The 23,183-nt window shown below is 36.6% G+C and overlaps 1 protein-coding gene across 16 annotated transcripts in view; it reads left to right on the forward strand.

Annotated features, from left to right (window-relative positions):
- MBNL2 (muscleblind like splicing regulator 2) overlaps positions 1 to 23,183 on the forward strand; it is a 73,742-nt gene that overhangs the window by 45,089 nt on the left and 5,470 nt on the right. For 4 of the 16 annotated variants that reach the window (XM_039337667.1, XM_039337668.1, XM_039337665.1 and 1 more), the window contains 3 exons: positions 3,550 to 3,603; positions 4,236 to 4,389; positions 7,558 to 7,593. In XM_039337667.1, coding sequence (XP_039193601.1) covers positions 3,550 to 3,603; positions 4,236 to 4,389; positions 7,558 to 7,593 — 244 coding nt within the window. Of the gene's footprint in view, positions 1 to 3,549; positions 3,604 to 4,235; positions 4,390 to 7,557; positions 7,594 to 11,231; positions 11,327 to 23,183 lie in introns of all 16 variants that reach the window. The other 12 variants (XM_039337678.1, XM_039337670.1, XM_039337672.1 and 9 more) reach the window with 12 other exon arrangements.

Here is a 23,183-nt window from a genome sequence, read left to right on the forward strand (position 1 = left end):
ATGTTATGAAATTCAGTGTAGAGAAAAGTAATGTTTTATACGTAGGCAAGAAAAACCAAATGTACTTCTATAGATTAGGTGAAACCTAGCTCAGAAACAGTAACTGTGACAGAGATCTTGGAGTCCTAGTGCAGGACTTTTCAACCTTTTCACCCAATGTACCACTTTTAGGATATGGCAATATCCGAGTACCACCAGTCGCCTACCAAGATGTCAAAAACTTGATGACCAAAAAAAAAAAAGGAAAAAAGTGATAAAGTACAGGTAGTCCTCAACTTACAACAGTTCGCTTAGTGATTGTTTGAAGTTACAATGGCACTGAAAAAAGTGCCCCCCAAGCCACAGCCGAGCAAGACAGCGCCCAACGGTGCTCTTTCTCCTGTCCGAGGTTTTCATTGTTGTGAGCATTTCTCTTGAGGATTGGCAGTGGGGGTGAGGTGAGGGGGTTGTTTTTTATTCCCCCCATCTGCTGGGTGGTTGCAGCAGGTTTTGGTCACTTCACATGACCCTGGGACACTGTGACTGTCATAAATATGAATCAGTTGCCAAGCATCTGAATGTAAATCACCAAACCCTGGAGAGGCTGCAACATTCCAGCTGATCGGCGCTTCTTCTGGGCTCAGCAACAGCGCCAGGATCAGTGCTGCTTTCCAGCTGATTGGTGCTTTTTCAGGGCTCAGCAGAAGCACCAGGATCAGCGCCGAGCTCCAGCTGGAGCCTGGCGCTGATCCTGGCACTTCCGCTGAGCCCTGACAGCCCTGCAGCTCCAGCCATCTCTCGCTCAGGCTTGTGCGGTGCTGCCACCGGTTCAGCTCATTCCCCTCCCCCGCTACCACTTTTCTAGGATGGTCACATACCACCTGCCAGGTGCCAATGTACCACAGGTGGTACCCGTACCACTGGTTGAAAAGCCCTGTCCTAGTGGACAATCACTTAAATATGAGCCAGCAATATGTTGTAGCTGCCAAAAAAGCCAATGCAATCCTAGGCTGAATTAACAGAGTGATAGAACCAAGATCACATGAATAATGCCTCAGTAAGTCCACTCTTGGCATACAGCGTCCAGTTTTGGTCACCACAATATAAAAAGGATGTTGAGACTAGAAAGGGGGCAGAGAAGAGCAATAAAGATGATTAGGGGCTGGAAGCTAAAACATGTAGAACAGTTGCAGGAATTGGATATATCTAGTCTAGTGAAAAGAAGGACTGGGGTGACATGAGAGCAGTGTTTCAGTATTTGAGGGACTGTTACAAAGAAAAGAGGGGTCAACCTATTTTCCAAAGCACCAGAAGGCAAGGCAAGAAACAATGGAGGGAAACTAATCACTGGAGGATTTTAAGAAGAGGCTGGACAGCCATTTGCCTGAAACGGTAAAGGGCAGGGATAGGCAACCTTAGCTCTTGCCTACCCCTGGTATAGGGTCTCCTGGTTGAGCAGGAGTTTGGAACAGAAGACTTCCCAAGGTCTCTTCCAACTCTGTTATTCTGTTAAAATCCCCCCAAAAAATGTTAAACAAAAAATGGTACATTTTTTTTCCTGCTTGACATGATAAGCTGTGGTTCCTAATATAGTTAAAACTTGAGAACATTTTAAAATATGTTGAATGGGATAAATTGATGATCAGAAGTAACATTTACTAAAGATGTAGGTAAAAACCAGATTTTTCTCAGTTTTATATATATATATATATATATATATATATATATATATATATATATATATATATATATATATGTTTTCTGAGGTTTTCGCGGGTGTTTGTATGTAGGTCTTTGGTTGTTCGGGTTTTCTCCCGCGTAAAATTGGAAGTGTCTTGGCGACGTTTCGACGAAGTCCCATTCGTCATCTTCAGGCTGGTGTTTTCAGCTTCGTGCTTCGAGCAGCAATGTGTGGTCTTAGCTGTTTCTTCCTTTTAACTGCCAGTGGGGGTATGAACTGATTGGGTGGGAGCTTGGCTGTGTTCTGATTGGGTGGAGGTGTGTTCTGATTGGTTAGGGGCGTGGCTGTGCTCTGATTGGCTGGGGGGTTGGCTGTGCTCTGATTGGCTGGGGGAGTGTTCTGTTTGGTTGTGCTCAGGTTAGTCTGAGTTGCAGAGGGGTTTAAGATTTTGGGCTGCCTTGCTATTTTTTGGCTTCGCGTTCGTGGTCGTGCCTCCTCTTCATGGAGGGTGTCAGTTTGCTTCATGTTGGATTGGAGGGGTTTAAAGTGGCTAATGATGCAGCTGTGGTCTGGCTTCTGGTTTGTGGTCGTGCCTCATCATCGGTGTGGCTTTGGGTTTGTTTTTGCGTGGATGTGTGGTGGTGACATCCTGTGTGGTTTTTGTGAGTGTGGGTCTGGTATCATTTTTTGTGTTAGGGAATCGTTTGTCAATAAGGGCGGGTTTCCAAATGGCTGGTAGGCGGGAGGTATCATCTCGCTTGTTCATGCTGTGTGGGCGTTTTTCTATCTCGATGGATCTCTGATTATTCTGTTATTAAAATGTTCACTTTTGGCAATGGTTCTGGTCTTTTTAAAGTCAATTTCATGTCCTGTGGCTTTAAGGTGTTGGACCAGGGAAGAAGTTGGTTCCTCTTTTTTGACTGAGTTCTTATGTTCTTCAGTGCGTGCACTTATTCTTCTGTTGGTTTGTCCGATGTATGTGGTGGGACAAGCACACTCAAAGCACGAAGCTGAAAACACCAGCCTGAAGATGACGAATGGGACTTCGTCGAAACGTCGCCAAGACACTTCCAATTTTACACGGGAGAAAACCCGAACAACCAAAGACCTACATATATATATCTCTCTCCTGGTAGCTAACAAAGTGGGAGAGAACCCGTGGCTTAGAGGTTATAACATCTGCCTAACATGCAGATAGCCCAGGTTCGAATCTCAGAAGAGTAAGTTTGGCTGATGAGGGTTAAAGGAACCCGAAATAGCTATACCATTCTCTCTTTATTCTTTGTTAGCAAAACCTAAAAACCTATATATATATATATATATATATATATATATATATATATATATATATATATATATATATATATATAGGTTTTTAGGTTCATTTCATTAAAAAAATATTGTTTTCCAGTGATTTCAATTTTGATTGTTAATTTTTGGAATTTAATTTATGCTTTCTAATATGGCATAACTAACTTATCAGTACTAGTTTAGGAAAATCATTGCAATAACTGCTTTTCTACATAGTATAAAAGCTTACTGATGCTTATTTGTCTGCAAGCTGCTATTTTTATTCAACTTTCCTAAATTCCAAACATCTGTTATATTCTTATATTTTTTAACTAAATTATGATAAATGCATTTTTTTGCTTCAGTACTAATCCAAGATGTAATGTTCATTTCTTTAGATGATAAAGTATTTCTGTTGTTGTGCATGTCTAGTGTTTTGTACGTCGTATATTGCATTCAGAATATTTTTTTCCTTCTCAACTATCCACAATGCAATGCCGTTCCCATGATGCACCTCTGCTTGCTGTTTACCTGTATGTTAATTCGCTTGAATCCCATTGGCCACTGCCATCATGTGCTCGCTGCCTGTCCTTAAAAAGACTCAGTCGACTGCCAAAGCAATGAAGCGACCTCTTGAAGCAGCCGTAGACCTGGTACTTTGACTTTCACCTTTTGCTTTGCATGTAGCTTTTCCAAAATGCAAATTAATTTAATGTTATCCAAATTGTATTCTCAATTATAAGGCATAATTTCAATATTTAAGTAATCTCATTTTCACATGTTATTATGACAGAATAATCTAAGATCTTTTCTACCAAATTTCATCTTCAATTGACATTTTAAAAATTGAAGTGAAGGAAAAATGTGCTTTTATCATTGACACTGTTTATTCTATAATAAATAACGTGCATTTTATAAATATAGACAAATACAAATAACACTTCAGTCATATTTTAACCTTATTTAAAAAAATAGTTAATGTTTTCTTTAGGTTCCCCTTTTCAGTTTAATTATTAAGATTCTATCATTTTATTTTAATTGTGCCATGCATTAATTATCGGTAATAATACAATCTATTTTACACTGCTGCCTTTCGAGCCTGGCAAGGCTTTTTCAACTGTTAAAAAAGCTATAATAATTACACAGTCTTCATTTAAGATATAAATCTATGTGTATAGATATATATGGAGATATATATATATATATATATATACGTGTGTGTGTGTGTGTGTGTGTGTGTGTGTGTTTGTATTTGTGTGTGTGTATGTGTGTATTTAATTCACAGGCCTTTCCACCTGCTGTCCTTCATCATTTACCAAAGAGACAAGCACTTGAGAAAAGCAATGGTGCCAGTGCTGTTTTTAATCCCAGTTTCTTGCACTACCAACAGGCTCTTGCTAGTGCACAGTTGCAGCAACATGCATCATTTATTCCCACAGGTACGTTCTTTTTGAAGTAAAGAAATATTTTGATTCCTTTGTTTTTTGGGGAAAAAAAAGCTCCATGTGATCCCATTCCTTGTGCTTTCATCTAAATAATTGTGTCCTTTTGCCTCCTCTTTTAGGAGGACATTGACAGTACTTTTTTTCCTTTTCACTTTTAGTATTTCTGAAGGATATGATAGAATGTTTAGAAGTGTGTAAAGAGGATCAAAAAGTTTTCAGTCTGAACCATTTGCTCTTTTTTATATGTTTCAACAGTCTTTTGGAAAGGGGCATGTTCTTGTCTCAGTTCTTTGGCATCTTTGAAGAACGATATATGTTCTATGTAGATATTTTCTATGTAGAAAATATTTTTCTTAATATGCCTATATAGATATTTTAAGGACTCAGAAGGACAAAGCAAATATATTAAGATTTACTGGGAATGCATTGTTTTTATAGTTGCTACTAAATCCTGCCTTTATTTTGTGCAACCCAAGGCAGAGTCCAGGTAGTCCTTGACTTACAACCACAATTGAGCCCAAATTTTCTATTGTCAAGTGAGACATTTGTTAAGTGAGTTTTGCCCCATTTTATGACATTTCTTACCACAATTGTTAAGTGAATCACTGTGGTTGTTAAATTAGTAACCCGGTTGTTAAGTGAATCTGGTTTCCCCACTGACTTTGCTTGTCAGAAGATCACAAATAGTGATCACATGATCTCGGATACAGCAACCGTCATAAATATGTATCAGTTGCCAAGCATCTCAGTTTTGATCCTATGACCATGGGGATGCTGCAAAGATTGTAATTTTGAAAAACGGTCGTATGTCACTATTTTCAATGCCGTTGTAACTTTGAACAGACACTAAGTGAACTGATGGAAGTCGAGGACTATCTGTACATTATGCTCCTGCTTCCTATTCTGTTTTTCCTCTAAACAATTTTTCTGTGAGATGGGTTTGTCCTCTCCTTCTGTTTCTGATGTATACCGAAGGCTACTCTTTTATTTCTTTCCAGAGGAAAAATTCTGTTTCATATCTGTTACACTGTCCATCTGCTATCACATTTGATGCTAACCTGAGGCCCCACGTACTACATCATATTAGACAGTTTCACAAAGGCAATGAAATCTGGCCATAGCATAGAATATGATAACATTGTAACATTAAGTTACATGTCTAATTCTTTGTCTTCATTCTTTTTCCTGCTTCGGACTGCCATTTTAATATTTGCTAGAAGGATCTTAAAGTTTTTGAAAAGTATTTGCCTAATGTTAATCTACCCCATGATTTGCTTTCCCTTATGCTCCAATGGAGGCATTAAAAAGATTATCTCATTTTTTTTTAAAAAAATCACCAATGCAGAATCAGTTCTCTGCCCCTGATTATGTGTCAGTTGCCTACATTAAAACCATGATTCACTGATAAATATGTATATAGTTTGCTTTGTTGCAATAACCCACATGTATCCATCCATCAAATTCTGATCTGATCTTATTTGTAACATAAAAAGGACCTCAAAAGAAATTCCTATCATGCCATTAAGAGAACAACATGTGAATATAAAACTCACTATTTCTTATGTAGATAATACTAAACTGTAATCTAAAGTTTGACATTATGCCCCAAATCAACCGGTATTAACAAGCAGAATATTCTACAAAAACATTTTAACAATACTGTATACCCATACACATTTTGCTGCATAGTTGTTTCATACATGTGAGTTCTATCAATTTGAATGGTGCTTAATATTAGGACAAAAAGAAAAAGTATAAAAAATGGAAAGTGGGATCCATAACTAAAGCAGAATATCAGAATATAGCCTGAATCTGCAAAAATGAAGTCAAGAAAGTAAAGCTCAGAATGAAATAAGACTTGCAACAAATGTCAAAAATATTTTTTAAAAAGTTTCTTTCAACATGTAAAAACAAGAAAAAAGGCAAGGAAACAATCGGTCCATTAATGGGAGAAGATGGCAAGGAAGGCATGGGCAGCAGGGAGAAAACAGAGCTGCTTAATTCATTCTTTGCATCTGTCTTCATGCAAAAGGAAAAACAGCTCAATCTCTACCAAGAACAGAATCGTAAAAGACAGACTAGGAGTACAAATTAAAATAGACAAGAAAATGGTAAGAGAACACCTGTCCACTCTAGATGAGTCCAAATCACCAGAACCAGATGGATTACACCCCAGAGTTCTAAAGGAGCTGGCAGATGTGATCGTGGAACCATCAAACCATATCTTTCAAAGATCTTGAAGCACAGGGGAACTACCAGAGGATTGGAAAAGAGCTGATGTGATTCTCATCTTCAAAAAAGGGAACAAATGGATCCAGGAAAACTACAGACCAATCAGCCTGAGATCAATACCTAGGAAGATCCAGGAAAAGATAATAAAAAAAACAGATTTTGAACACCTAGAAGCAAGCAAAGTTATAACCAGAAGCCAACATGGGTTTGTCAAAAAGAGATCATGCCAAACAAATCTTATTTCATTCTTTGACAAAGTGACTAAATTAGTGGGCCAGTGAAATGCTGTGGACATAGTATTTCAGTAAGGCATTTGACAAAGTAGACCACAACCTACTTCTTCGTAAGTTAGAAAATACATCAGATGTATTTGTAACTGGTTTACAAACCCCACTCAATATGTAGTCCTAAATGGAACTACATCTGCATGGAGCAAAGTAAGCAGGGGTTCTCTCTTAGGCCCAGTATTCTTTAATATTTTGTTAAACGACTTAGATGAGGGAATAGAAGGGGAACTCATACAAATTTGCAGGCGACACCAAGGCAGCAGGAATAGAGATCACAGTGTAAAACAGTTATTGTTATATATTCTAGTCAAACTGAATTCTTTTTTAAGGAGATTGTCCCATTGTTAAATATTAAATGAAATGTTTGCTGTATAGATTATGATATATAACACAGATTATGAATTGATAACATCTGATCATTGACTGTAGTAAAGAATTTCATTTGATTTGTATTTATAAAGTCTTGTATATAGAGATGGAATGTTTTAAAATGGCAATGAAGCTATGAATGGCCTTTTTGAATTTGTGTTTAACTCACTTTGGTTTTTCCTTGGGATGCTTGGATCTTCGAATGTTAACTCTAAACAGCTAACCTGTTTCTTCCCTTTATTCACCTTTTTTCATCTACCATTGCATGACACAGGGTCAGTTTTGTGCATGACACCTGCTACCAGTATTGGTAGGTTTCAAACTTATTTATTGATCTCTTTTTAATAGTATTCTTTACCTTTCTTTGTTTGGAGAACTAAAATATAAATTAGACATAAATGGTTATTTTGAATTTTAGCTTGACTTGTTAAAACATTTGACATTTATTTTTTAAAAAAAAATAAAATAAAACCCTGCTATTTAGATGCATCATCATTTGCAATACCAGTCCTACTGCAAAATGCACTTATATCATGAAGTCGTGTGCTTTTGCTTTTTTAACTTATATTTTATAATGCTAGCATTATGTGACAAACTATTGAAAAAAGCAATTTAACTTCATTAGTATTTTGAAGTTTCATAGTGGTATGCCTACATTTTCTTTTTTGCTGTGTTGTAAAAAAGTTTTATCAGAATTTCCCAGAAATGTTATCTTAATATTTGCAATAAAAGTAAGCATTAAATATATTTCATTCAAAACTATTATAACTCTATTTAACATTGCACTCCTATAAGTCTTTTTAGAAGTTATTCTCATTTAATTCAATAATATATAGAAGTACAGTTTTAATTTTTGAAATATTAGAAAATTTTACCATTTTTCCAATAAACTTTTTCAAATTAATTTTGAGTATTCACATTATTAGGGTGCTGTTTGAATTTCCTGCCTTAGTACTTATATCTTAAAATTAAGGTTTTAGATTGTGTTTTTCAGATGCCCTCAACTTTCTCATACCCCACTTATATGTGGAAAAATGAATCAAAATTAATTATTATAATCTTCACTTTCCTGATTGAGATTGTATAAAATAAACAATTTTAGATAGTAATTAGGCTAGATCTAACTGTATTATAAAATAAGTGTGCTTGTAGATCCCAAGTGTGAATGTGTGTATATATACACACACGTATATATACACGCATATACATAATCACATACAAAGACTCACACATATATAAAATAAAAAGTCAAAAGAAAATATGAATTCAACTTCAGGTTGTTTTAATAGGTACATTTTTCCATTTCCAAAATTAAGTTCATTATATTTTTACTTCAATATAATAATGGAACTTCCCTGATATGAAATTATAGTATAGAATAAACTACCCCAACCTTTATCAAATGGTTGCCATTATATTGGAATACTATTCATGAATGTAATAAAAATTTGAACTCATATTTCAATTTTAAATATAAACTATTTGAAGGTGCTCATGAAATAGCGAACTCTCAACATTTGTTTATCTAAACAGCCTGGGAAGAAAGAAAAGGTTGGAATACAATTTCTGCTACCTTTATTTAACACTATTTTTTCATCGCTATATACTAAGACAGCGATGGCAAATCTTTTAGAGACCAAGTGCCCAAACTGCAACCCAAAACCCACTTATGTACCGTTGGGTGCCGGATGGGCGTGGCCCATTGGGTGGGTGTGGCCAATTGGGTGGGCCTAACCTATTGTGTAAGCGTGGCTGCAGTGGTAACGGCAGACTGGGTGGGACTAAAAAGTTCAATCAATCAGTTCCAACTTTGTGAGATCTTTTTTTTTCCGTGAGAAGATGAAATTGATTGATTGATTGATTGAACCTTTTTTTTTTTTTTTTGCACATGGCGGCAGAGGCCTAGTGAAAAGGTTTTATAAAACCCAGCTGAAGGCCTAGGACTGGGGCGATGACGCAAGTGCCCACAGAGAGGGCTCTGCGTGCCACCTGTGGCACGTGTGCCATAGATTTGCCACCACGGTACTAGGAAGTCAAAAACGAAAAAAGCAATGGTGAATAACTTCTGTTTTGTTGCCAAAGAATGATACATGAGCCTATACCTTTATACAATCACTAAGAGAGTTTTTACTTTCCCATATATATAATTCACTTCATTAGGTGCCTCATAAGTAAACTATACTGTATATGGTAAAGCAGATGGGTACATTTAGTTGACTTTGCACATGTTCAGAAGGTAAGCAGAGTTAGACCCAGTAAGTCTTTGAATGGCAGACTACCAGAGAATATGGGGGCTGTAGTCAAGATTGGGAAGTTGAGAAATATTCCAGAAAGCATGATCAGTCTCTTCTGTTTTGTTTCCAAGAAAACATCATGGGCCTATTCACGAACTCAGTGCAAAAACCTAAGAAATATGTGATTGAATAATAGCAAAGGCTGTGATGGAAGCAGATACAAAATGCTAAGAAATAAAAGGGAGGGAGGAATCTGTTGGAAGCAAGAATTCATACTGGACATTGTTCCCAAAAATGTAAACCAGCTCCAGCAAGTGTAAAACAGTGTTGGTAGTATAAAAGAAGCAGAACAAGACTGACATGCTCAATAATGGTTCTTGGTCGGTCAGAATTGTCCAGGAAAGCAGCACCTGCAAGAGATAGGGAATTACACAGGGAAAGAACCAGTTAGAGACGTACATAATACTATTCATATTAACACAACAATAAATTATGCTACATTCAGTAGAACATAGAATCAGAATCAATACATTGAATCAGAATCTTTAGAAAGAAGCTAAGAAAAGGATAACAGATAAAACAGCCATTATTTTAGTAGACAATTTCTTCGTGTATTGATATAAAAAGGAGACAGAAATAGACTGAAATGTAGTTTTCAGTGGTTTAAGCTGGCCATAGTGCCTTAGAATGCCAAAAAGGTACTGTTTCAGAAATGATCGCAAGAATCAGGTATCAAGACAAAGCAGCTTTCTCTTTGTGAGTGATGTGGTTACTGGAACCCACCTTATGATTATAGAAAGGTAACTCTTAGCAACATAAACTTGGGTTGTGAAGCTGCTGTCTTAAAAAAGGTAAAGTAGTCCCTGCGATTTTACTCTATTAGTCATTGCTGACTACAGGTGAAGGTGTCGAAAAGCATTAAAAGGATAGGAAAGTTTTATTTAAGGAAAGTTGGGAAAAAACATGGAAAATTGTTCTCCACTCCATCCCGATGAAACAGGCTAATTTGGAAGGAGGATGAATGTTTCGTGAGAAAGTCACTAGGCATTGCTAACTAAAATCAATTTACAGCACATGCTTTGAGAAAAAGACTATGTAGGACAGGGGTGTCAAACTGCCGGCCCCCGGGCCAGTTTCATCATACAGGAGCCGCGGCTACCCCATTGCCGGCAATGGCAAAAAAGCTCCGATACATCGCGCGACGTCACATGACATCGTGAGTTTGACATGCCTGATGTAGAATATACAGAGAAAGTTTCTTTATAATTGCCACTGACTCTCAAATAATGCTCCCCTGCTTTCTTCTTTTTGGAAGGAACCTTCTAGAACAGCATGAGATATGGTAACACCAGATCTAGATCAGTAATCACAGTTCCAAAAAGATTCGCCCATCAGCTGTTTTCAAATATCATTGAAACTATAGGAAGAATATTGAAACATTACCCAATACTTGGATAACATTAACAAGTACCTAAGACAACTATTTTTTTCTGGGAATTGCTGATAACTATGACTCCTTTAAATTGTACATATAATAAGCTATTTTCCCTTTTGTTTTATTTCTCTACCATGCTTTCTTGCTTTGCATTGTGATTGCATGCCATCTGCTGGTTTAACATATGATGGCTTGCTGCTCTGATATTCACCATGCCAAAATTCCACTTCCATTGCCATAATGCTACCCACACCGCTTCATTGGCTCCCCTCCTGAAAGTTTCCATGATGCACAGCGCTACGTCCGCCACTGTCTCTGCACCAACAGCTCCTACAGCAAGTGTCCCCTTCGCTGCAGCAGCCTCAGCCAATCAGGTTTGCCTCTTTTAAAGCTTTCTTTCATTTCACAAATCCCAAACTCTAAATGAGTGCTGGTATTTATTTTAAAAAAAATTCTCCCAGAGAATTTTTTTCTTCATGTTTTTTACCCATCAGACTTTACTTTGAAATAATTATTTAGCTAATATTTATGGACAGGTTGCACTTATTTAGAGTTAACATTTATTGCAAATAAGGGTGTAATATGGCTCTCTGTATATATATTTTTTTGTCTCTAACACTAGCCCAGCCGCTCAGCAGCCATTTTAATGCTGATTTTAGTTATCATCCAATTAACTTTTAAATTTTAGAACAAAATGTGTTAAAACTGGGTTTAATCTTTAACTATTAACTATCTTTTCTCCAGACCATAATTTTAATTAATTAATTAACCTTTTAAAGCAAAAAAACAGAGTAAAAGATTGAGGCTGAAGAACATTTCTACATACCATATTGAAGCTTGCATACTATAATTGCAAGATTCAACGGGATTTTTAATGTGGGCTGCAAAATTCTGGATGGCCGCTTGGTGGCAGCAAAGAGTTAGAGTTTCTCTTTCGCCTAATAGTCCCCCCTCCCCTTTTTTTGGCGTTTCAAACATGGCAATTCTATTTGGTCCTAAGAATTGTGTCTAATAACCATTCATAATATTGCTCTTTTCTTTCTGCTTTCTTTCCGTATTTAACTGCTTCTATTCATGGTAAAAGTAATCTTCAAATAGGAGTTATACCTACATTAATACACATAATTCCTATCTATAAACCTAATGAGGTTTAGGGAGATTATATCTTTTCATGTTTGTAAAATGGAAGTGAAGCAATTCCTGATTGGATCTGCAGTCGTATTTCCATTCCCTCTGGCTGTATGTTCTTGCTGTTCCTTCCTTCAAATCCTTGAAATGTATAGGAAATACTTCTAAATTAATGAAGCTATTGAAAAGATTATTAGAATATATTATTAGTAGCAGTAGAAGTCCAGGCGAACACTGAAGTACCATTATTACAGGAACTTCATTAAAAAGGGTTTTAGAAAATATCTGTTCCCGTTCTTCATGTATAGAATAATTACATAAGGAACTTTTTTCCTGGGTTCTCCTTGGATTAAATGTTCTTTGGAATGGATTAACAAAAGAAAACAGTTTACATTTTCAGTCTTTTAAAATACTGAAATTAAGGAATGTATTGATTGTGTCATCCTATTTTATCACACTTTTTAACCTTTGCTGCCATTTTGGCAACATACTGCTCTATATAGTTTTATTAATCATCACTGGAACATTTTATGAAATTAATCTATTTTTACAACACCAAAGCCAATGAAAAGTGCTAAACTGACAATATGTACAGCTACTCTAAATTTGTTTTTTTTTCTCTCATTTGAATGTGTGGGAGAAGTCTTTAAATATCCAAACACAAATGCATTACAGCCTGTTGTTTCAAATTAAAGCTTAACAGTATCAAAAGTGGTTTTTAATTTTGAAAAGGCAACTGGTCTGATTTTTTTGAGGAAAAACAAGACGTTTCGCTTCCTATCCTGGAAGCATCATCAATTGTATTGGATGCTGTGGGAGATGGAAGGACAGTTATTGACGGTTGAGATTAGTTGGTGGGAGGGGAAAGATAGGTTCTGACAGGTTCTAGGTTCATAGACATTAGAGCAGCGGTTCTCAACCTGTGGGTCGGGACCCCATTTGGGGTCGAACGACCATTTCAAAGGGGTCACCAAACAACGCAGTCCGCCATTTTTTTCCCCCTTTTCCTTAGCTGTGCTACTCCCTTTTATTCTATTGGCTTTTGAAAGCCAATAGAATAGACTCTCTTGAATAGAGTCTAATTCTATTGGCTTTCAAAACCAATAGGAATTGTCCAGGCTGTCTCTGCCCTGCTGAGCCCGCCAAAAATCCCATTCTGCAAACGGTGCTGCACCAGTTGAGTAGTCCTCGACTTACGACCGGTTGAGTAGTCCTCGACTTACTACCGGTTGGGGGTCGCGGCATTAAAAAGGTTGAGAACCACTGCATTAGAGTTTGTCAGATTTCTGTCTTCAGGTTGCTCTGACATGAGTTTAAGGAATGTCCTTCCTGCCAAATAAAAGCTAGCAGGGAACTGAGACCACCTAACTCTTTTACAAATAGCTAACAGAATCTAGACAGATATATAGATAACTATGTTTTTAGAACTGTTTCCTTATGAATCCTGTTAAATGTCAAATGTCACTAGGTTCAACTACCGGTAATTTCCAGTTTTACTTTCTTACAAATCAGTGAATCATAAAGTAATATATCAAATCATTAGGTTATTAAACTTTACTAAAGTAGAGGACTACAGTATCCAAGAAAAATAAAAGAATGTAAAATTCAGATACTGTATAATTCGTTATGAAGATATGTAAATGAAACAAGCACTAAAGAAATACAAGTAATATTATACACATAACTGAATTCATGCTATATTCAAAAAGTAATTGTTTATTTCATGTGTGTCATAGAATAATATTTGTTTTCAAAAAATCTCCATGCAGGACATTTTCAGTCAGTGAACAGTAGACACCTGTTTCGCCACTTACATTTTTATTAAGTTTATCAGGATATAAAATACAAAAGAAAATTAAAATTGTGGGGAAACGGGGGAGGAAAAAGGGTAGGATAAAGGAGTGGAAAGACTTCTGATCTTTTTAAGCACAATAGATTAGGATAATAACATTGCAACCTCAATTTTTTAGTTTTACATGCTAGTTAATTTATACTAGCCATTTCTATAATGACAAACCTATCTAATCAAAGTCAAAGTTTCATTTTTTTTTGTCTCAGCCACAAAATCCAGAAGTGGTTTCCAAGTAGAAACAAAATTAGATGTGTTCTTTTCTTTGATTAAGGCAGTCACTTTAGCCATCTCTGCAAGTTCCATCAGTTTTTTCAGCCAATCATTCATTGTGGGAATTAAGATATTTTTCTGTGTTTGTATATAAAGCATTCTTGCTGCTGTCAACGTATATAACAAAGTTCCATTTTTTTCAAGTTTCTTTGTCCATTAAGCCTAAAATAAAAGTCTCAGGTTTTATCTTTATATTTACTTTAAGAATCTTCTGTATTAAAATATGAATCTTACCCCAGTAATATTTTGCAATGTCACATGTCCAGCAAAAATGCTAAAAAGTTCTTTCTTTACTTTATATTTCCAACATACATTTGAAATACCTTTATACATTTTTGACACTTTATCTGGTGTTAAATACTAACCATATATCATTTTATAAAAAATGTCTTTTAAATTATAATTTAATTTAAATTTTAAGCCCTTCATCCATATATTTTCCCATTGTTAAAGCATTATACTATATCCAAAGTTCTTTGTCCATTGGATCATGCAATGCTTCACACATTCATCCTCTAGATTCTCCAAATTCTTTCAAGTAACAGGTTATAAACCTTGGCAATATGTTCATCATTACCACATGGTACAATATTCATTTCATGACTTTTTAAAATCTACTGTAAACCTTTCTTTCAATTGTAAATAAGTAAACCAGTGACAGACACATCTTTCTGATTCCAGCTTTTCTTTGGATTTGAGGGTGGGTTCACCTCGATTTAAAAAAATTATTTGACCTTATTCCACCATTCTGGTCTTTCTGAGTGATACTCAAAGAGTTACTTTTGCACAGAACCTTATTTTATATTTGTTCCAAACCTTTAAGATGGCATGTCTAACATAGTAATTGTTGAATTGTTGATTGTTGATATCATAAGTAGGCATGCAATCCAAATCTTAATTCACGGCTCTCTAACTCAAGTAGTCTCTTATTTTAGAGAGTTACCCACTCTTTCATCCAGGCCAAACTACAGGCATCAAAATACAATTTCAAATGTGATAAATCCAAACATCGTCTTTCTTTAGAATCTTACAGTAGTTTATATCTAATTCTTAGTTTTTTCCTTGCCAGGAACTTGAAAATTTGCCATGGTTTATAAGTATCAGTAAAGTCTGAAATAATAACATCTTTAGTAGAACATTCATCTTGATTCTACCCAATAAGGATTCAGAGATTCTACCCAAGAAGAAGAATTGCAGACTATCCCATCTTAATAAGTCTTTTTTTTATATCATTGTACACAGATACAATTTAGAATTTATATTTGTCAATGTAAACCCAGTGTATTTCACCTTTTTCTCCACCATGAAGCCTCACTGTTTTGTCAATATTTTATAATTGTGAAAAGCCATATTCTTGACAAGCATTGTTGTTTCCTGTTTATTTATTTTGAAGGCCACTAAAGTTCCAAAGTCATTTAGTTTCTTCATCAAGTTTCTATACAAGTTTTTGGTCTTGCAAAAATATGACTAAGTCATAAAAATGCTTTCAATATATGAATTTATTTTTTTTAAATATTCATGCCTATTATTATCTCATCCTGTCTCCTATTCAGTACTTCCAGCACGAGTATAAATAACAAAGGAGATAAGGGACAGCCTTGTCTTGTACTCTTTTGAATTTAGTTAAATCTCCAATAATAACAATCTTTGCTTGCGTAAAGTATAAATGTCTTTAACCCTTTGAATAAATTTCTTCTTGGAATTCATATCTTTCATCTAAACATGAAGACCCAATTTTAATTATCAAAGGCTTTCTCAATATCCAAAAATATTAGAACTGCTTGCTTCTCATTCTGGTATTGTTATATTATGTACTATTTTCCAAAGCACCAGAAGGCAAGACAAGAAACAATGGATGGAAACTAATCAAGGGGAGAAGCAACCTAGAACTAAGGAGAAATTTCCTAACAGTGAGAACAATTAACCAATGGAATGGCTTGCCTTCAGAGGTTGTGGGTGCCCCATCACTGGGATTTTTTAAGAAAAGACTGGACAGCCACTTGTCTGGAATGGTATAGGTCTCCTGCTTGAGCAGGGGTTTGGACTGGAAGACCTCCAAGGTGCCTTCCAACTCTGTTATTCTGTTAAGTATTCAATAACATTCAGAATAGTTTCAACATTGTCTTGTAGTTGTCTTTCTGGGAAAAAATCGGATTGACCTTTGTGACTATAAGACTGTAAAACCTTTGTCAATCTTTGTCAATCTTTCTGCCAGTATTGCAGGAAAAAATTTATAGTCATTATTTAGTAATGAAGTTAGTCTATTTTTTTTTTAACCTCAAGACATCTTGACCCTCCTTTGGTAATAGCACAATGCTGTCTTTCTGCTATTGGCTTTGGTTTAAGGAATCTTTGCTCCCTGTCATATACCATTCATTATATATTTTAAATGGCTGTAGGAGTTGGCCCTCAAAAGATTGATAATAATGATTTGTGAGACTATCTGGGCCTGGGGCTTTACCTATTTTCATTTTTTTAATAGCTTCCGATATTTCAAAGTTACTGATTTGTTCACAAGTTGTCAGTGAGCTTGTGAAAGTTTAGATAAATGATGTCTTTGTAAATAATTATTTACAAAGATTATTTAGTTTTAATCCTATTAATTTATATAATATTAAAAATCAGTTAAATATTTGAGATCTTAGTAATGCTTTTTTGTCATTTTTTATTTTGGAAAAGTGAAAATCAAGTAAAAAGTACTGGCACAGAATTACAGAATTTAGGTTGAGTACTACAAAATATGAATGTAGTATACATAATCTTAATAATATTTTTAATAAGTTCTCCAATTATATTTTTATAGACAGTCCGGAAGAATATGGATTTGTAGCTAGTTGATGTACATACTGTACCTATAGAGCAGTGGTTCTCAACCTTTCTAATGCCGTGACCCCATAATACAGTTCCCCATGTTGTGGTGACCCCAAAGTGGGTGTGGCCACCAATAAGAGGGAGTAGGACAGCTAGGGAAAAGGGAAAAAAATGGCGGACAGCGTGGTTTGGCGACCCCCGTGAAATGGTCATTCGACCCCAAATGGGGTCCCGACCCACAGGTTGAGAACTACTGCTATAGAGTGTTCCTCATCAAACAAAAGCAAATATGCAGAATTTCTATTGACTCAAGGACTACAGTATCACTTTTTCTATCTTTGATTTAGGGTATTGTTGTTATGATTCCTTGTTTATAACAGCGATATCCAAAATGCTGAGTTTGATCGTCTCAAACAGAAAAGCCACATCCATATATCTGCCTTTCAAGGTAGTCTGTAATAAGTTCTAATGAGAATATCTCTTGTTTCTCTTTTTATTCTTATACAACAGCGGTTCTCAACCTATGGGTCGCGACCCCATTTGGGGTCGATCGACCATTTTTCGGGGGTCGCCAAAGGTGGCGATCCGCCATTTTTCGCGGCGCTATGCACGCGCACCGCGCACGGGGGCGGCGCGCGTGCGCAGAACGTTTGTGTGACGGGGGTCGCCGTCACACAAACGTTGAGAAGCACTGTTATACAAGCATATTTAATGAATTCTTGTTTGTTTATTTGTTCATGAAATTTGTATCTCACTTTTGTTCCTGGAATTCAAGATCTAATTTTTCTTTAAAATAATAAGCCTGTGAAATAGATTGACTGGGAGATAGGGATTGACCTAAGGTTTCCAGTTAATCTATGCTCTAATTACTACCTTCCTCTGGATTCTAACCTCCAGCACTAGAATTCTTCAAATGCTGGACTAAAAGCACATACTGTAGTATATTTATTTAATGTCACAAAATTCTTGGTTGTCTATGTAATGCCAAAATTCCTCCTTTGTATCTTCGTAAATGAAAAAACAAATATGAAATTGTGTAATTTATTTAGGATTTCTTGAGGGATATTAGAAATTTCTAGAATTATTTGCATTAGAACATTTGTTTTTAATATTCACCTGTATGCTATAGGAAAAGAGATCAATAAGCATATATAAACTATCTTAAATGACATCAAATGCTTTCCTATTTGCTCCCAATAAGCCTAGCATTAAATCTTAACTTGGTGGGACAAATGCTGTGACTTAACATATTTTTTTAGCCTAAATATTTCAGTATGCTACATTTGGAAATTTACAATTTGTTATCATGCACGCTTTACTTCCACCAGATACTGTTTTTATCTTCAGCAACTTCAGTTCCAAATTCATGCAATTCATTCCATAATTCAAGCTTATTTGCTTTAGCAAACAATTTCTGTAAATCAACAGATGTAAATCAACAACTTTCTCATATTCATACATTTCTCAGACCTGCTAAATAGCAAAGCTTTGGTCTGCATATGCCTGCCTAACATAAAGCTGCACTGCACAGCCCAAATTGTGTTCATGGTGATCTCTTGCGTCCTTTCACTCAGAATTCTAACAAATGCCTTCAATAATTTAATGCCCCTGTGGATTCCCTTCTGTAGGAGAACCATAACAGAATTGCGGTTCTCAATTGTCAGCGGTGTGTGGTTTCCGGAAAAGAGGCAAGATGGCAGCAATAAAACAAACATGATCTGTGTCAGTCTAGGATTCAAACCCTAGAGAGTTCCACAAGTCATAAAGTCAGAGTCACAGAAAGAGAGAACAAAACAGGGACACAGGCTAGTGGAGAATTCTTTCTGATGGAGATCAAGATCCTGTCATCTGCTCCAAAATGGTCCCAAATGCAGATACAGCTGAAGGAGATGTGTTATACTTGCTTCCTGAGTAGCTGAGCAGATCATTGTTGTTCTGTTTGCTGAAGTTGCTGGTGCACCCTGGATCAGGGCACCCTGCTAAGATTGGGCCCCCATCATGCAAGTCTCCCTTACCTGCTTTTGCTTGTTGCCTCATCTGCTCAAATGGCCCACTTCCTGCCAGTTTAAAATCTGACAGCTCATCAAATGTGATCCTTCATAACAGGAAAGAACAAATACATCTTCAGAAAAGATTTGCTTTAATAGAAGCGTAGAGACCAGAACACAGAAAATAATCATTCCATTGAGCTACACCTGGATCAAATTCCTTGTGGAATCTTGTTAAACTTGTGCCTGATTCTAGGCATCACTGTTCAAAACCAAATTTGAAGCAAGTCCAGATGAAGGTTACCAAGATGATGAATTCTGAAAACCAAGCTCTGTGCGTAATGGTGAAGGATCTGAGCAAGTTTAATCCACAGAGGCAACTGAAAGAAGATATGATAGCAATCTTCAAATATCTGAAAGACTGTCAAAAAGAAAGAATGAGTTTCTTTTTTATTGCTTCAGAGGGATAGCAAGTGAATTCAGATTAAAAGGAAGGAGGCTAAACATAGGGGAAGTTACCAGTAGAACATGATATTGTGGTTCTCCTCCACTAGAGGTCTTTAAACTGAGACTGACGGTCATCTGTCAAAGATGTCATAATGGATCTTGAACTCAGCACGCAGGTTGGACTAGAATGATGATCTCAAATTACTACCAGATCTGATTCTGTGGTTCTATTGATAGCTCCTGATACACAACATTACGTGACCTCCACAGACCTATTGCAATTTCCCCTTTGAGAAGTTCACACAAGATACTACAAGGCTACTACTACAGGACACTTGCATCTGTTAATATTATGTGCCAGTTGCCAATCACCTGAATCACAATTACATGACTGCGGTGGCCACAACTTTGAGGACTGTCAGTCTCCTCATTCAGCACTGTCATAACTTCAAATACCCAGTGAACAAATTATCATTAACTAAGAATTGTAGCTAGCCCCAATTATAGGCAAATAGTAAAAAATAATTATGGACCTTTCAGTGCATCAAATCCAACTGTATTGTTCAGATGAATTTTCATGTAATAGAAATAATTAAAATAATTAAAATTTATATGAACGTCTAAAAATTTTGAACGCTATCTCATGTCAAATTAACAAAACATATTAAGAAACTTTGGGTTCAGGAAATTACAACCCAGTCAGCTTAACATACCTGAGAAAATCCTGGGAAAAATAATTAAGCAGCGGATTTATAAGCACCTAGAAAAGAACAAGGTGATCTCTAGAAGCTAGCATTGGTTTCTAAAAGTCATGCCAAACAAACCTTTGTCTTTTTTCATAAAGTGACTAAGTTAATGAATCAAGGAAATGCTGTGGACATAGTATACTTAGAATTCCGACATTAGGTAAAGTAGACCACAGCCTACTTATGATAAAGTAGAAGAACATGGGATAGACAATACCAACACCACCACATGGATTTTCAATTGACTGACCAATACGCATTCAACATGTAGTCCTCAATGGCATTATTATACATCAGTATGGAGGGAAGCATACAATAGGATAACTCAAGGTTCTGTCTTGGGCCCATTCCTCTTCAACATCTTCATAAATGATCTAGATGAGTGAATAGAAGGGGAACTCATCAAATTTGCAAATGACACCAAGCTGGGAGGAATTATTAACACTTCGGAAGATAGACTCAATATTCAGAAGGTTCTTGAGCATTGGGCCCTAATCAACAAAAGATGCAGTTCAGTGGTGAGAAAAATAAGGTCCTGCACTTAGGCAGGAAAAGCCAAATGCACAGCTACAGAATAAGTGATACCTTGCTCCAGTAGTAATTGTGGGAGGGATGTCCTAATGGACCATCACTTAAGTAGGAGCCAGCAATGTGTTGCCGCTGCCAAAAAAGCCAAAGCAGTCCTGGGCTGCATCAACAGAGGAATAATATTAAGTTCATGAGAAGTCATAATACTGCTTCATACCGCACTAGTAAGGTGACACTTGGAATACTGTGTCCATTTCTGACCACTATGATACAAAAAAGATACTGAGGCCTAGAAAGAGTGCAGAGAAGAGCAACAAAGATGATTAGGGGCCTGGAGGCTAAACTGTATAAGGAATGGCAAAGGGAAGTAGCCTAACAAAGAGAAGATTTAGGGGTGATAAGAGGGAATTGATTTATTCTCCAAAGTACCTGAAGGCAGGACAAGAAACAATGCGTAGAAGCTCATCAGAGGAAGACCCAACTTGCAACTAAGGAGAAATTTCTTAATGGTGAGAACAGTTAACCAATTGAACAGATTGCTACCCAAAGTTATGGGTAATCCATCGCTGGAGGTTTTTAAGAAAAGATTGGACAGCCATTTGTCAGGTATGGTGTAAGGTCTCTTGCCTGGGGCAGGGGATTGAACTAGAAGACTTCCAAGGTCCCTTCCAGCCTTTATGATTCAATTTGTATTTCTACTTTCATCACATGTTCGAAAGATATAAGTTCCTGTATTTATAGGAAGTCAATCAGCAAATTGCCCCCAAATTAAAAGACATTTAAATTTCAGAATGGGCTCTTCTCAAATCAAATTTATAGGGAAGGGCTGTAAATTATTCTCATATAAGGTTTATGTCTACAAGGTTTTGACTTGCAGGGACTTCTATATTGTCACATGATCTTATAACTAGTTTATACCAGGACAAGCAATTTTCCACCAGATACTTCTGGACCGCAGAGCCTTAGCCAGCATGAAGGGTAGTGAGGCATGCTGAGATTAAAAAAAACAACAACCAACCTCTTGCTAGAGAAGTGCATCTCTACAAAATGAAAAATGTCTTTTGTTCCATGATTTCCAGGTTTGGCCAGACCATTCTGGGCAAAACCAAATTCTGGAAAGATCTTGGAAAAGCAAGAAGGTAAAAGCTGGTGCATCTGGCTCCTTTCTCCACCTTTCTTTGCTTGCTTATACTTATTTTACTTTATAGGATTTGTATAGCTACCCATATTACAAAAGTGATTCTCAGTGACTGATTAGGGGATTGGAGGCTAAAGCATATAAGGAACGGCTGCTGGAATTGAGTATGTCTAGTTTAATGAAGAGAAGGACGAGGGGGGACATGATAGCAGTGTTCCAATATCTCAGGGGCTGCCACAAAGAAGAGGGAGTCAAGCTATTCTCCAAAGCATCTGAAGGCAGGACAAGAAGCAACAGATGGAAATTAATCAAGGAGAGAAGCAACCTAGAACGAAGGAGAAACTTCCTGACAGTTAGAACAATTAACCAGTGGAACAACCAGCCTCCAGAAGTGGTGAATGCTCCAACACTGGAAGTTTTTAAGAAGAGACTGGACAGCCATTTGTACGAAATGGTATAGGGTTTCCTGCCTGAGCATGGGTTGGACTAGATGACCTCCAAGGTCCCTCCCAACTTTACTACTACTACTTCTTCTACTATTACTACTACTACTACTACTTCTACTACTTCTACTACTACTAATACTATTATTATTGTTATTATTATTATTATACAGCAAATCCACCACATACATTATAACCCCTTGTTGCCAAGGAACTAGCCTTAAATAAATGTCCGCTCTTTCCCAATTCCTTTCCCAATTCCTTTCCTTTAGCTATGTGCTGTTGCTGCTGCACAGACCCATCCTGCCCTTTGTCCCTGCTAGGCATATCCACATGCCTGATGTCATACCTAGCCAGCCCACGTTCTCTCTGCTCAAACTTTCTGCCTCCTTCTTTTCCTGTATTCTATTATTTCAGGTGACCTTTCCTTTACTCTCCACACAGGAATACTCTGCCCCAAATATGCCTGCTCAAGATCTCTGCTTAGACCATGTATGTGTATTCTTGATCCATGCTCAGACAAAATATGCATATGCAATAGTTTGCACAATCCTGCTTTCCATCCACTCTGTACATTGTGCATCATCGTCTGGTTTCTTAAATTTTTTGTAATTTTGGATACGTTTAACCACCACAAATACACAGGTGTTAATTATGTATTTGAGTGCAATAAGAACATTTCTTATGTTACTGTTCGGTTGTATGCAAAAGTTTAGATTCCTATGGTCAAATTGTATGTTTTGATGAATGAAATTTGACACAACCTCTACATATTAAGTTAAAAATAGCATTTACCGTATATGCCGGCGTATTAGGCGACCCGGCATATAAGACGACCCCCGAGTTCAACGCCGGGTCGCAAGACGATCGACGCCGAGTC

This window comes from Crotalus tigris, unplaced genomic scaffold (assembly GCF_016545835.1).
Source record: "Crotalus tigris isolate CLP2741 ecotype Arizona unplaced genomic scaffold, ASM1654583v1 scf7180000017685.4511686, whole genome shotgun sequence".
NCBI classification, from domain to species: domain Eukaryota; kingdom Metazoa; phylum Chordata; class Lepidosauria; order Squamata; family Viperidae; genus Crotalus; species Crotalus tigris.